The 16,755-nt window shown below is 40.7% G+C and overlaps 1 protein-coding gene across 3 annotated transcripts; it reads left to right on the forward strand.

Annotated features, from left to right (window-relative positions):
• Positions 1-1,872: 1,872 nt before the first annotated feature.
• On the forward strand, positions 1,873-15,721 carry kcnj6 (potassium inwardly rectifying channel subfamily J member 6). Of its 3 annotated transcripts, XM_058627065.1 has the most exons (4): positions 1,873-2,069; positions 2,567-2,613; positions 11,884-12,805; positions 14,532-15,721. In XM_058627065.1, exons 3-4 carry the CDS (start codon positions 11,908-11,910, stop codon positions 14,882-14,884), a joined length of 1,251 nt encoding a protein of 416 aa, XP_058483048.1. In that variant the 5' UTR covers positions 1,873-2,069; positions 2,567-2,613; positions 11,884-11,907; the 3' UTR covers positions 14,885-15,721. The 3 variants fall into 3 exon arrangements, with proteins under 3 accessions (XP_058483048.1, XP_058483046.1, XP_058483047.1); XM_058627063.1 differs by lacking the exon at positions 1,873-2,069 and having other exon boundaries at positions 2,432-2,613; XM_058627064.1 differs by lacking the exon at positions 1,873-2,069 and having other exon boundaries at positions 2,432-2,583.
• The last annotated feature ends 1,034 nt before the right edge of the window (positions 15,722-16,755 follow it).

Below are 16,755 nucleotides of genomic sequence, written 5' to 3' on the forward strand. Positions count from 1 at the left end.
TGCTAACGTGCTAATCTCGTTTACAGATTATTATTCTTTTTATTCCCGTGGTTTATTCTGGTCATTTTTGAGCGCGTTAACGTGCGTTAAAAACTCCGACCCAGGGCTCTACGGCGCCCCCTTGAGGCGAAACGTGGATGGAGCGAGCTGACATTAAGTTAAATTTGCACGAAACTTGGTGGAAACTTGTCGCCGCCCAAGACGAACAACAAAAGTCTGTTGAGACCACGGCCTCGACTCAACAGGAAGTCGGCCATTTTGGTGATTTTGCACGCTACCTAACTCCACGAAACAGGAAGTGACCTGTAACTTGGCTGTAGACGAGAGTCCGACATGAGAGACCAACCCCCAACACGTCTATGGACACAAATTTGACCCAACAGGAAGTCGACCATTTTGAATTTTGGCGTCCATTTTGGAGTTTTTGCATGCTTCGTAAATGCACAAACTCCTCTGAGCGTGTTTGACGTACCGATATTAAAAAAATGTGTTGGTTACGTTATCGACAGATTACGCACATTCAAAAGGGCGTGGTCAAGTTTGGCAACAGGAAGTGACCTGTAACTTCCCCCTTCATTGACTGATCGTCTCGAAACTTCATCCTTTACACGAGAGACTGACTCCGAATATGTTTACGGACACAAACATGACCCAACAGGAAGTCGGCCATTTTGGATTTAGCCGCCATTTAGCCACGGAAACAGGAAGTGCCCCCTTACTAAATAAATCATCCGGCGACTTTCTGTAATTTTAGCGTGTTTAGTGAGTGAGGGTGGACGCGAGAGCCCTTAACTTTATTATTCTTAGTATTATGACATTAATTTATTTGAGATTTATTTTTATTTGTATTATTTATTTTTCTTTAATTAGTCCAGCTGTAGCTTTGACCTGGTCTGGATTCAGATGTGATCAGGTTCAGGACTGATTCATCCTATTTCCAGGACTGACGTTGAGTGAACCTCGCAGTAAACGCTGAATATAATTAACATTAAGAGTCAGAAAGAAAGTAGACTGAAGTTCAGGATGTGGTTTATCGGCGGCCGGACTCGCTCGAGTAAAGATCCAGTCCAGTCGTCCGTAATCCTGAAGTCCTGAAGACGACTAAAAAACCTTCACAGGCACAAACTGACATGTTTTTAAAACGGTGAATTAATTGCGGTTTGTGTGGAGAAGCAGAGATGACGTGTGAGGCCGGTGATTTTGGATAAACAGAGTATATTTTAATTATGCAAACCTCCCGCTGAGTGGCTTTTATAAAGACGTGGGTGTGCTTTTGTCTTCACGTTTATTTATCATGTGTGGACATGTCCTGTCCCCACAGTCACTCAGAGTGAAGCACGCTGAAGTTGTTGCACAGTCGTGTAAATTAGCAGGTGTGTGTGTGTGTGAGAGATAATCTCAATTCTAACAACTTAAGTAGTTGTTTAATGTCTTAAAAAATAGCTTAACCATATGATATCGAGCATCCAGACTTAAGTTAAATAAGTATTTCCTACTGTACTTGATGATGAAATCCCCGAGCACCTTGTGATGTTTCCGTTTTGACCTTTGACCTCACACAGCTGTAGAGAGAACGCGCTTCGGAGCACAACTGATGATAGATCGGAATGTTTTTTAAATATCGTTATTTATCTCACTTCTCTGTTAGCTTCTAGGAAGCTGTCGACCGTCGTCTGCATTTAGTTTGTAGTGAAGACGCAACGTGTGATTTTTTATAATTTATGTTTAAATTAAAAACTGTATGAAAGTAATCTCTCTGTGTGTGTGTGTGTGTGTGTGTTTGTGGCTGTAATGAACACATTAATGTCTGCATTCAACAGATAATGGGATTATTGTCAACTCAAATAGCCAGAAGTCACAACATAGATGACATGAGGACACGTTAATTATTAAAAAGAAAACCCTGTGAAGATTGTTTTTTATTATTTAAGACACATTTACATTTAAATGAACCACAGAATCTAAGGTGAGTTCAATTATTAAAGTTTATTTGTTGGCAACAAACAAATCATATTAACTCATTGTTTTTCAGCAGGGACTGAAATCTACTGCTGCAGCGCCACCATCAGGTAAAAGGTTTAATTTGACAAATACTTTATTATTAGACTGAAAGACCACTCACTCACTCACTCTAACTCACACAGTTTATAAAAAGTGTATTTTTACTCTTAAACACACACTGTGTTTACATGCATGTTCTTTGATATCAAATCTTTATTTATGGTTAAAACATTCATTTTATTAATAGTGATTTTGTGTCTTTGTTCAGTTTGAAACCTTTAAAGCTTTAAATGTAAATAAAAAAGTAAAGTGTACTTGCTCACTTGCACCGGTTGGTAATCCAGACCCGGTTATTGGTTATTAGCTCATTTATCCGCCTCCCTCCCTCCCTCCCTCTCTCTCTCTCTCGCGGAGAGGAGGAGGAGGAGGAGGAGGATGAGAGAGAGTTCCTCGTTCCTCTCAGTGATCGCACAGCGCGCGCTGATCTTCACTAACACAGGATGATGATGATGATGATGATGATCTTTCCTTCCTTTTTTATTCATTCCTTTTCACGGGAACAAAGAGACAGAAGATGAGCGGGTGAGTGAGTGAATCGATCAGCTGCACAAGGTAATGTATGTGTGTGTGTGTGTGTGTGTGTGTGTACTTGTGCCTCAGCTGATCTTGACGCGATCGTTAAATGGCAACATTTGTTCCATGTGAAGGATTCGTTACATAACCCTGTCATCAACACTCTCCTCTCTCTTCTTTCTCTTTTCTTCTTCTTCTTCTTCTTCTTCTTATTTTTTGGGGGGTTAATATGAACGCGTTAAGTTGATGACAGGGTGAGGGGAATGGAAGGAGCTGGAAGGTGTTGAAGGCTATGAGCGCGTGCAGGCCTCACGTCACATCACCTACTGTAGCCGTGACGATGATGATGATGATGCTTTAAGGCAGAACATTAACCAACACCAGGAAGCTGCTGCTGCTGCTGCTGCTGCTTCTTCTTCTTCAGCTGCTGCTGCTATTATTATTATTACCATTATCTGGATCACCTTCGTCTCCATGACAACGGGAAATCTCCCCGTGTGCTTCCTGCCTGCAGATGCACCTGATCTTTATTGTCTTAAACCTGCTCACAAACACGTTTCTGTGGCAACAGTGTAGAGACGGACACACGGGCAGCCTAAAAATCACTATCATTATATAATTACATTATAAGGTGTTTTTCCTCGTCTTAGAAAACATAACCTGTGTAATTCTGCCCGTGTTGATGAAGAGAGCGATGATATATGATGTATAAGATCTTAAAATATAGTATAACTGACTAGAGCAGCTCATTTTAATTATTATTCATCATCTATGAGTTCTCAAAGAAGAACATGATAGATGTGTAGAATGTTATTGTTTCTTTTATGCTCAATACTTTTATTCCTTTACTTACTGCAAGTCTAAAGTACCATATATACTATTAACAGTATGTATTATAAAAGAATCATAAATACATAGATAGATAGATAGATTATGTGGCCATGATTTAAATTATTGTTCCACATTAAGATAAAGTCTGACGGTAAAGTGATGAATAATTGATTCTTTTATGGTCAATCCTTAACTTTTACTTTTAATAGACTCACTTAAGCAGCTATAGAATTGATGGAAAAACACTTCAATTCCTCGGGGACTCCCCTCTTTCCTCTGTGATGGACTCTTCTCAACATCATCATGTGATCAGAAGTCAGAGAAGTTTTCTGAGAGTGAGTCCGGCATTGTGTTCCGGTCGTGTTATATTATAATATATAATAATAATAATAATAATAGCCCTAGCACACATACATTTTCAAATGTAGTTTCCTTCTTAAATTCTATTTAAACAACATCTTTATTTTATTTGGAAGTAAATCATTTCTTGGATCTTTGAATTATTATTGCCGTTCATTATTATTGAGTTCATTCATGTGTTTGTCTCTATATCCTGCGTTATTTATTCATTTGATTGCCTTTTTCTGCCTTTTATATACTGTATGTATATAAATATGTATATATATGACACGTGTTTCCCCACACCACTACACAGTGACTCAAATATGGTAAAAATAATGAAGAATGTAATTTATAGAGTGCTTTTTGATAGAGAAAACGATGAGTTAAAAATGAAGCCTAATGAAGGAGATACTGAGCTCTTAAACATTTTATTATTAGTATTATTATTATTATGAGATTATTTAAACAGCTGATCTAATCAGTCGTCATCAGAAAGCACGAGTCGCTGGTGATGAATGTTTTCACACAAAAACATCATCTGGAGCCCGTGATGTCATAAAAGAGTGACCTGAACACGTTTTAAGTTGAAACCAATTGTTTGGAAACAATCCATCTTTTGTTTCTTCTCACTTTTAAAATCTGAACGTTTACAAGTTTGAAAAAATAATATGAATTTGTAGTTTAGTTAGTTTAGTCTGCAAATGACAAAATAATGAAATATATAAAGTAACACTGTGATACACATGGTCTGTTCTTACATAACAAAACACAAAACTACAAGTACTGAAGTCTATGTTCCTCATACTAAAGTGACATCTTGTTCACTAATTCACTAGTAGTTTATTTACAATTATTCACCACTTCATGTTCCCTAATCTAAAGTTGCCTCCTTTTCCTATTCTTGTGATACTACCACCTTATAAAGTCGTCATTCATATACCAACAACTTCCTTACTTACTACTAATGAGCAATAATTCTGAGGTTATTCAGGGAAAACTCTTAGTTAATGTAGCATGTAGGATAATGCATTAATAATGACTTAATAATGACTCATTAAGAGCCAATATGTTACTTATCTGCATGCTAATAAGCAGCTAATTAATGGTGAAAAGTAAAAGTACTGGTCTAAAAAGTAAACAGCGCTGGTTCTGAACCACCTGAGAAAACACGGAGCTCTCTCAGTAACAACGTTAAAATACAACGTCAGCGACACACACTGAGATCATTGGCTCTCTCGTCTTCCTCCTCTTCCTCACATCCACTCACTGGTATCATGACATTTGAAGTGACTCTTATTCTTATTGTTTAATTTAAAAACACTCTGGTCACATACCCTGGTATAAACAGTAGTTTTTGATTTCACTCCCAGTTCCACCCAGAGGAAGCTACTGTACCACTGCTGGTACACGTACCACAGTTTGAGAACCATGACCTTAGAGAACTAGTCCTGGCTGCCACTTATGTACTTTAGTTATTTTGGGTTCAACTCACTCGTGGAAACCTGACTCGACATAAATGTCTGCAGTGATAATAAAACCTGACCCTTCAGAGTAATGTCTTATAATAAAATAATAAATAAATAAATAAATAAATAAAAACGTGTCTCTGTGATGCTCAGCTGCCTAAAAATATCCTCGGCCCATTTCTGAGCACATGTGGCGAGCGGTCGGGCGAACAGCTGATAATGAAAAACAGAAATAGAAACGGAACCAAAAATGAGTGTTTTTCCCCCTGAGTTCACACGTGATTCCCACAGCGAGCGTCTGAGCTTCCTCCCAAAAAAACTCATTTCCTGGTCCCGCTGAAGCACCACCATCATCATCGTCGCTGCTCATGACTGATGCTCGTCTGCGACCTTCAATGATTCAATTATGCTCCGTCACGAGATTCATTAGTGGCCTCTGATTCACAGAGGGAGCTATTTTCAGCTCACCTGGATCCGGAAGTTGGAGTAACGTTCATTTTTTTCCCCACATTAATTGAGTTGGGGCTTTTTCTGCAACATTAATCTCTCCTGGTGGAATCATCAGCACCTAATGCTGCTTTTACACCACATGGTCCCGGCACGGCACGGCACGGCACGGCACGGCACTTTGTTTTAGACGCAACACAAACACACAAACACACAAACTAGTGACTTGTAAAGCTGTTATTTAGAGGCACCTTTCGTGAGACCTTACAGCACAGGTATCAAACATATGGCCCGAGGGCCAGAACTGGCCCACCAGAGGGTCCTATCCGTAGTCACGTATTAGAATCTAATCGTAATGTGAAATACTATATTTTGCTCTTCCAGATGTTGGTGGCTTTATACTGAAGATCCACTGTGATCTGTAGGTTGTAATGCACACGTGTAAATGGTCAATTTAGGAATAATATGTCTGAAATTGCACTTATTTCTCTCAAGAAATGTTGTGCATTTTAAAAAAAGATACTAAATGTAAAACAAAGAGAAGAATGTGGAGTTGTTGTTGTTTATCAGTTATTATGCAGTTATTTTACTGAACTATAATGCGTTTGACACCACTGCCTTTCAGAATCAACTGAATGTAAAAGAACTCTTGTGCAGTAGGATAATCTGCGATAATCTGAGCCAGTAAAAGCAGAGCTGAAGTAAAACATCAGAGAATCTGCAGCAGCAAAGATCAACTGTTTTAAAACATGTGGGTTTTCACACAGGAAATGAGTCAATGTGTCCATGCAGTGAGGCTGATGGACGAGGCTGACCTGAGGAGGTCAGAGAGGTCAGAGAGGTCAGAAAGGTCATGGATGGTCTTGAAGATGTGGAAATGTGACCGGAAGCCAGTGGAGCTGTTGCTGGTCTACTTAAATTCTCTCCTAAAGAACTTATTTACTTACTTACTGTCCCAGACTTCTTCATCGTAGCTTATTCCTCTCTTGTGAGTCGCTTTGTTGCAGAACAGGTGTGACGTGAAGGACGGATGGAGTTGTGGAGCTCAGTTGGAGCTTGTGGACTGTCCTGTCGGTGACAGTGATGTGACCAGATTGTCCAAATGTGATTTTACCATGTGGTATTTTACCGTTCCAGAGAAAACTGCAAGTGACACCTTGTTTTCCTCTTTTTTTTTGGTCAGTTTCTCAGATTGTTGTGTGTGAAAATTCAACTCCATCACCGCTCTTTTCTCATGGAACTTCAGCACACTGCATGTGATTGGCTGGTCAGAGATCTGAGTCAATAAGCAGTTGAACAGGTGTACCTAATAAAGTGAGTATGTAAGTTAAAAGAACCAGCTAAACACCAGCTAAAGTGTTCACCGCCGTTGTTTTTACTCTTCTTTGGCGTCAGCACCAGCGTGACAAACGTGATTTGAAAAGGCTGCAGGATTATAATCCCTGTGTTCACACACGTTCACGTCAGCTTTAAACACAAACACGGACGTCCTCAGGCCTTTCTCAAACCAGATGAAACGGACAAACGTTATCCAATCCCCTTCCAGTGCATTCCTGCTATATTGTGAGCACTCGGCAGACTGAGCCGCGTGTTGCCGTGGAAACCGCTTGCTGCCGAAGCTCATAATATTCCCCTGTGAATGGAGAGCGGAGAGCGGCTTCAGCATGGCCGTTTGTTCCAGTGGTAAAAAAACACTGATGGTGGAATCTGTCCAAAACCTCTTAGCGACCGCTTTATTCGGTCGCTTTGTTTCATTCACGCTGATTTGAGTTTAACTCACTTTTATTTTTATGTTTTTATAAAAGTTAACTTTGCAGTGTGAGACGACGACAGTATGTGTGTAAAACTCTGCTGTACAGAGAAACACAGCGAGCGTGTGGAGCTAAATCAGCAGTAAAATGTATTTGTTACAAACTACACCTTTAAGCCTCAAACTCACAGCTATATTAGGTTATATTTGAATCATATGTAATCATTTAAAAGCTTGTCTAGTGTTTTCATTACTGTTATATTGACTTAATGTTATGATTCTATTTTTATTTCTGTCTGTTTTTGTTATTTACAGTTTTGTTTTTTGTGAACTATAAATCAAGACAAACATTGTTACAGATGCATTTAATTTCTATCACTAAACTTGACCAGCCTAGAAGTTCACTGGCCCCCAGGTCTTTTTGAGTTTAAGGGCCCTGCTTTAACAGAAAATGTCCTTAGACTCAGTGATTCTCTATCATTTGTTTACAGGTTTATATTATATTTAGGCTTTTTAAAAAATGTGTTGTTTTTTTTTTAGTTAAAATTAGGATTAATTTTAAAATCGCATTTTCAGTAGCGATATAAAGAAGCAATAATTGTGCAGAAGTCACAAAATGAGACCGTTTTCTTTAGTTTTTGGTCATTAAAACGAGCCAAGCAAACTTTGAACTGTGACGTATTTCCAGGTTGTTCTGAAAAAAGGATACAAGACCCACTATATTGTTACATTCTTCTCCGCTCTGTATATACTGGACATTATAACATAGTAATGGAAAAAACCTTCATGTTCCAGCAGCAGCAGCAGCAGCCGCAGCAGCAGCTTCAGCAGCAGAAGCAGCAGAAGCAGAAGCACCAGCATTAGCATCAGCTTTAATAGAATATTCAGAGTTCATGAATTATGAGAAAACCCTGGAAGTGACTGAAGTGAATAATTCATCAGACTTTAGCAGACGAGGCCGCGTCTGCACTCACGTGGATGTAAACGTACAGCACTTTACAGTCAGCACTAATAATAATCCTCCGTCTGTCAGGACAACATACAAACAAACAAACAAACTAACAAACAAACAGAGTGAGTGGAAAAGTACGTCAGTCTCCTCTCTCAAGTTTCAGTAACTTTACCGGTTACAGAAAAATCCTGAATGGTTTCCCTGGAGTCAGTGAGGAGGAAAACATCAGTGTGTAAACATATGTATACGTGTGTGAGTGCAGGGTTTTTATCTGTGTGCACAGTTTATGGTCCATGACCTCACATTTGTAAACCCCGCCCTCAGATACATCCAATAATCTGCTTTGTGACTAAAGCTGTGAAACGACTTTATTATCTTTTACATCGTAAGACTTTTCCTTTTCCTCTGACTCTCTTTGTTACTTGTTACTACCAAATGAAACCAGAAGAGGAGTTGGTATTATGGTCTGTATTTATAGAGAGCTTTTCTAGTCTTGATGAACTGCTTTACACCACCGTTTTCACATGTTCACACATCTTTCATCACCATTCACACTTTCACACGCTGCAACATGGGCTCAAGTGTTTAGACGAGCAGGACATATTTAGACGAGCAGAGCCAGGAAGTGAACCCACAACCTTCCAGTCTCTCACTCTCTCACTCACTCTCTCACTCTCTCACTCAGTCACTTCACTGAAGTCATATCATATAATAAAGTGAATTTGACTTGTACCAGAGTCATTTCCTGTCACATGCTTGTACTTTTACTGTAACAGTATCGTTTTAAAGTCCTGAGACAATCACAGCTGTCATATTTTATATTTGTCAGAGGAGTTGAAACTCATCTGGTTTTGTCGCCTCCTCACAGTTGTGTAATGAGTGTGAACGTCACATTGTTTCAAACAATCACACCTCTGGAATGGTGTTAGAGGAATGTGCTCGACAGACAGACAGGCAGACAGACAGACAGACGGTGTGTATGACAATGTAACCGCAGCGCTCCCACTTTCATCCCCGCTGACGCTCCAAACTCGTGTTTCCATTACCGTTACAACCGAAACATAGCGATTATTACAAATCTGGAGGCTTTTGTTCTGACACTTTTGTTTGGACTTCCTGTCCCACAGGTGTTTCAGTGGAATCCCTGGATTAAACATGCTGCGTGACTAAAGAGATGTACAATATACAATCATTTATATTGTATATTTTATTATAATTATTTTAAGATGAAATCAAAAGGTTCATTTGATATTTCATACTTAAAGCCACATTTTTTAACACGTTCAAGTAAATGAGTCATTGTTTGAAATAATTGTGATTTCAATTTTGACCCAAATAATCATGATTTTTTTCCTCCCCGAGTTGTGACCCGTGTATTTTCTATTTCTGAGGCCGTAAAACAAAGCTACAAAGTGCTTTCAATGGAACAAAACAAAAATAACAACGGTACGATAAGATAAAACATTCAAATGCAATAAAAGCAGAAGAAAACTAATACAACCAGGTTAAATAATGTAGTAAAAGTAATACATATTTAATTAAATGAAGGCCCTCTTATAAATAAGTGTTTTTTAAAAGAGATTTAGCTTGTTTTAGAGATACAGGGAGGCCTGGTTCTCTGAAAATGTCAGAGATTTAAAACCTTTATTAAAATCAATTATAAAACCCACAGGTAGTGACAGTGTGGAGATAAAAAACGGTAGTCGTAGCTTTACGTCTTCACTCCACACAGTTAAATCTCTAGTTTGGCTGTCAGTTGGATAATTATCTTATTTTCCAGACATGGTCGCCTCCCACTGAGCGTTCTGAATGCATTAGAATAACCTTCATTTAGCGTCGCACACCCACACAACACTGCAGGAGTCACAGGGACACAGTGTAGCAGGTTTATGACACAGTCACTGCACAGATGCAGCGGTGGAACAAAGTATCTGCGAGCTCCACTCCAGCGTGTGTGGTCGTGATGCAGAGGAAGAGGTGTATTGTTTGAAGTCGTGTTATCTGGTGTTTACGGTGTTTGTGCAGCTGTCACTCAAACACATGAAGATGGTAAATGTGCAAAAGCAGCTCATTTGTTTGTGGAGAGTTTCCTAAACAATGACATGTTTGAGACAAAGATAAAGTCTCTGAATTTAGATATGATGTTGTCAGTGTCAGTGCTGCAACGATGAATCCATTATCAGTTTGAATTCTTTTTTCTTTTTCTTCTTAAAGTGAATACGCTCTGGTTTCTTTGCTCCATATGAACAAAGAAAGCTTAAAAAACTCAATCATTTTGTTTGTTTGTGGACAAAAACAAGACATTTGAGAACATCATCATTTCCAGAGTTTGGCAGGATAAATGACTCAGATGTTACAAGATCAACTAAGAATGTCATCATCGATTAATCTGTCCTTATCTTGGTCCATAAAAATGTTCTCAAATGTCTTGTTTTTGGTTTTGTTCTTTCATGGAGTAAAGAAACCAGAAAATACTCATATTTAAGAAGCTGAAAAATCAGAAAAATCCCCCTTACAACCAAGTTGACGATTCATTCAGTCATTGATTAATAATAGAAGTCCTGTTAGTACTCTATGACAGAAGTTATGCACTGGAGCTTTAGAATAGAATAGAATAGCCTTTATTGTCGTTATTTTGTGGACAACGAAATTTGGGTGCCACTCCCTTGGTGCAAAATACAAATTATAAATAACAATTTTAAAAGAGAAATAAAAATATTAACAATAAAATAAGAATAAGAAATGTTATTTGCATTTTTCCAGAAACTATGACTATGTACACATTAACGTGAGATAACAAAATATAGCAGCAGATAACAAAATATAGCAGCAAGATAACAAATATAGCAGCAGAGAGAAGTGATTGTCCTGTTTTTGTGTAAACAAAGTGACTGAGCATCAGATTATTGCACTAGCATCAGATTATTGCACTATAAAAAAAAAAAAAAAAAAAAAAAAAAAAAAAAAAAAAAAAAAAAAAATTGCTTTTGTTTATTTATTTAGTTCTGTGATGGCTCTGGGAAAGAAGCTATCCCTGAGCCTGTTTGTCCTGGTTCTGTGGGATCTGTACCGCCTGCCCGAGGGTAACAGGTGGAACAGGTAGTTAGCTGGGTGGAAGGAGTCCTTGATGATGTTTCCAGCTCTGCTTCGGTAGCGAGAGCTGGCAATAGTCTCCAGGTTAGGCAGAGAGCACCCCGTGATCCTCTGGGCTGTGTTTATGATCCTCTGTAGCGCTCTCCTGTCTGCTGCAGAGCACCCTGCGAACCACGCTGTAATGCAGTACGTCAGGATGCTCTCAATGGTGGCGTTGTAGAAGGTTACAAGCAGCCTCTCCTTAGCCTGGCAGCACAGAGCTACAGACACAGTGTTACCAGACGTTGTCTTTGGTTGTTAGGCAACCAGAGAGCCAATGAATCGTATGCTGTATTTATTATTTATTTTTGTCCAGGTGTTTAATTGTTGGACATCGCTCTTCACAACAATACCAGTGATCACCGCCTTGTTTCCTCTCTCTCTCGCAGGCTTGAACTTCCCTAGAAACCCCCATGGAGCAGGATGTGGAGAGCCCTGCCATCATCAGACAGCCCAAGTTGCCAAAGCAGGTGCGCGAGGATCTGCCCAAACGTCTGGCGCCAATGGAGAGGACAAGGAAGGTCCAGCGCTACGTCCAGAAGGACGGGAAGTGCAACGTCCACCACGGCAACGTGCGGGAGACGTACCGGTACCTGACGGACATCTTCACCACGCTGGTGGACCTGAAGTGGAGGTTCAACCTCTTCATCTTCGTGCTGGTGTACACCGTGACGTGGCTCTTCTTTGGCTTCATGTGGTGGCTCATCGCGTATCTACGCGGCGACCTGGACCACATAGCGGACAATCAGTGGACTCCATGTGTCAACAACCTTAACGGGTTCGTATCGGCGTTCCTGTTCTCCATCGAGACGGAGACCACCATCGGTTACGGATACAGGGTCATCACGGACCAATGCCCCGAGGGCATCCTCCTGCTCTTGATTCAGTCGGTGCTGGGGTCTATCGTCAACGCCTTCATGGTGGGTTGCATGTTTGTGAAGATCTCGCAGCCCAAGAAGCGAGCGGAGACACTGGTGTTCTCCACCAACGCCGTCATCTCCATGAGAGACGGACGACTGTGCCTCATGTTCCGGGTCGGAGATCTGCGCAACTCGCACATCGTGGAGGCGTCGATCCGGGCCAAGCTCATCAAGTCCAAGCAGACCAAGGAGGGGGAGTTCATCCCTCTGAATCAGACGGACATAAACGTGGGCTACAGCACAGGAGACGACAGACTCTTCCTGGTGTCGCCGCTCATCATCTGCCACGAGATCAACCAGAACAGCCCCTTCTGGGAGATCTCACAAGCTCACCTGGCCAAGGACGAGCTGGAAATCGTGGTGATTTTAGAGGGAATGGTGGAGGCCACAGGTGAGTGTCTCGGTCAGTTACCAGAGAATGACTTTGGTCAAAAAAGTTCATGTATTTAAGTATCAAAGGTCATTTTCTGATGTAAACTGTACTTAAGTTTTAGAAGTCAAAGAAGAGAAGAAGAGTGAGGCGTTGGGATTGAGCCATGGTGGCTGTAAACAAACACTTACAGACTGTGGGATTAGAGTTAAAGGCCTCATGGGTGGGATTAGAGTTAAAGGCCTCATGAGCGGCAGATTTCACCCACTAACAATAATCTAATTGACTTTGCTGATTTCCTGACTTTTCTTCCTCCCTTTTCCACTTATTTCTCTGAATTAGCTCAACTGTTTTCCTCCTTTATGACTCGGCTTAAAGGCACTTTATTCTGATAATTACTGACCGAGCATCTTATTAAATCTAACCTAATTTAATTGCTGTGATGTTTTCCGAAGAGCGATCAAGCGATTGAGGATTTTACAAACTGTACAAACCACACAAACACTCACTGTTTGTGTCTCACAGTCATTTCCTTGGATTGAATTATAATCACTCTGTTGATCCTCTGGCATCACCGTGAGAACATCTCCATTCTTGATGAATATTGAAGGCGTTTCCATGAAATTTGGCGTCTTATTAAGTCCAATAACTGCGTTATACCCCCCACCGCCGCTTTGATAAATATAATAAAGCATGTTTGGAAGCTTCTGCCTGAGGCTCACACAGGAAACGCCTCTCAGCGCTGATGCAGAGCAGAACACGAGGAACAGGCTCAGGAAATCACTGGTGAAATGTGATTAAGAACATTTACGCAAAGTGGTGTCATTAAGTGTTAATTTGAGACACTTAAACTGGTGATGCTCTACAGCCAGGCTACGCAAATGGCGGCTCGCGGACCACATGCGGCCCCAAAAGCAACTGTGGTTCCCCCAGCAACACTGAGAAAACAACTGCTGTTGCTAATATTGTGCACCTTTTTGATTTTATGCACTTTGAGATGCACCTGGGCTCAACATGACCAACTCATTTATTTTTCATTTTTAAAAAGAAACAACTGTGAGGAGCTCTCACAGGACTCTCTGACAGAACCAGACCCACAGATGTGTGAAGCATCTGCCAAGACAGGTTGTGGTGAAAGGGAAAATGGTGAGGTAGAGACCAGGAGCAGATGGTATATAACAATTGTATCAAAGTTTAGACAGAGACAGTCTGTGATAACGTGACAGTGTCCTTTATACAAGCAGAGGCAGAGATTGTTCAGAAAGAATTGTACTGATATCAACTTTAACTAGGACTGCACACAGTCATGATGGGGCCCTCTCCCAGGCACGTTGGGGGGGGGGCAGGGGGGCAGCAGTTCCCTGACCTCACTTTGAATCCTCTACTTGTGTCCAGGACAAATGTCTATGTCGGTATGTCGGGGGTTGAGTTGAGGCCATGGTTACGGTGGACTTTTTTGTTCGTCTCGGTCTACAACATCTTCCCACCAAGTTTCTGGATATTCGGTGGAACTCAATTTTGCCTCTGTTTTCACCTTAGGTAGCGCTATAGAGCCCTTGAGCAACGCACGGGTCCAGGAGCTATGCCAATATTGCATTTTTGTTTCAAGAGTTTCGAGAGTTTTTATGCACGTTAACGACCTCAATAACGACCGCAAAGCCACGGATATGCGAATAATCTGAAGGATTAACAATAGGTTCAGGCCCTATAATTGTATATAATTAAAATGTCAACATTGTGTTTGCAGGAATGACGTGCCAGGCGAGGAGTTCATACATCGGCAGCGAGATCAAGTGGGGCTACCGCTTCACGCCGGTGCTGACGCTGGAGGACGGCTTCTACGAGGTTGACTACAACAGCTTCCACGACATCTACGAGACGGACACGCCCGCCTGCAGTGCCAGAGAGCTCGCCAACATGACCAACCGCGCGCGCCTGCCCCTCACCTGGTCAATGGCGAGTAAGCTGAGTCAGCAGGGACTGCCAGAGTCCGAGAAGGAGAGTCAGGAGACCAAGAGCAGCCCGGAGAAGCAGGGCCAGAACCAGCAGACGGAGAGGAACGGGGACATCGCCAACATCGAGAGTGAGTCCAAAGTGTAGAGGACGGACAGGAACACGTGAGATTATTGGACTGCACTGGAAACTTCAGGTTTGCAGTCGCGACACGGGGACCAACGAGGACCAACGAGTACCAACAAGGACCAACGAGGACCAACAAGGACCAACGAGGACCAACGAGGACCAACGAGCACAAGAGACCAAGTATTCTGCACCATGAACCACTTTTTTCTCAGCGATTCATGCCCCGCCCCCCCCCCGCGATGTGGTCCATTCCTGTTGAACTGCAAACCTTTTTTTGCAGCAAGTGCATGTTTCAAATAATAATGTCATGTCCTTCCTTCCTTCCTTCCTTCCTTCCTCCCCTGATGAGATTCCTCTTATTTTTTTCTATTCAAATATTCCTACGGGGCATTTGCATAAGTATTTTTGTACATAAACGATAAACTGTTTTGTTTTCGTGTGAATATTTGAAAAAATATTTGATACAAGTTCCTTTGGGTTAGCTCTGTATTATATTCGATGCCTTACCGCGTGTATAAAGTTTGACCATTTGTTTTTCAGGAACATATATAAGCATGTATCGGTTCATTTATCTCGTATTATGTACATTACTGTGTGACTGTACGATGACGACAGGCGTCGTCATGGATGCAACGTCTACTTTAGACCAACGACCGACTCTTCCCAGAATAATAAGAATCCTGTACACGCTCTTGTTTCTCGATGACGACTCCGGACAATGGCCCTTTAAAAACTGCATTTAGTCACGTTTTGCACATCGGAGGCTTCGAAGTGGAGAAAGTTGTTCACGACAGCGGAAAATCCCTCACGTCACCAATCAGTGTCAAACATGAATAAACAGTGAATTGCACATTATGATGTTGACGGTGTGTTGTTCTTGGTTCACAGTGGATGGATGAGTGAAGGGAATCTGGTGTGAGGGTGAATATTTTGTGTTATAATATGCACAATAATGCACTTAACAATTATAATACTAGACTTTCACTTTAACCCCAAAAAGAGTTTTGGTAACACTTTGTATTAGGGAACACAAATTCACCATGAACTACATGCTTACTAACATATATAAGTAGCATTCTAGAATAAGATTAACACCTTATTCTACCTCTATGACGACATGAACATGATTTTATCTAAATCAGGTGTTAATATGTGCTTAATATTTACTAATAAAGGGCTAGAATGCTGCTTACATGCATGTTAGTAAGCACCTAGTTAATGAATGTGTGAATATGTGTTCCCTAATATAAAGAGTTTTTACACCATTTCATTCCATAAGTTTACATCTACATTTATTTATTAATTTATTAATTTAACATTTGTTCTCACTTTCAAACCTAAATGAATCCTCGTAAAATTATAATTTCCTTAATTTAAAGAATGAGTTTTATTCACCACAGACAAAAATGTATCTCTCGTGTTTTAGAAGTTGTAACATAAAAGATCCGATGACAGAGTGTTGAGTGGATTCTTATTATTATTCTAGTGTCGTTGTTCTTTTGTGAAGTTTAATTATAGGATGTGAGTTTGTTTTCTAAGTGTTTGGACACAGTCTGACACATGAGGCATGAGTATGATATTCTTAAAGACCAAATTACTGACAAGAAATGTGCATTTTACTCTTTTTACACTTTGCTCTCGTCGTACACCTACACCTCCACTTACTTATAAATAATGTAAGCAGATTAATGTTTTCATCTACAGATTAATGTTTTCATCTACAGATTAATGTGCAGGAGTTCTGTCCATCATTGTGACACAGCACACAGCGTTATTAGGTTCTTTTATTAATTTGCAGTTTCTCTCTCATGTGCTATGAGCACACCTGTCAGTAACCAGGTGTCACGCTGCGCTGTGATTGGCTCATTCATAGGAGATTGTCTCACTGT

The sequence above is a fragment of the Solea solea genome, chromosome 4 (genome assembly GCF_958295425.1).
Source record: "Solea solea chromosome 4, fSolSol10.1, whole genome shotgun sequence".
NCBI classification, from domain to species: domain Eukaryota; kingdom Metazoa; phylum Chordata; class Actinopteri; order Pleuronectiformes; family Soleidae; genus Solea; species Solea solea.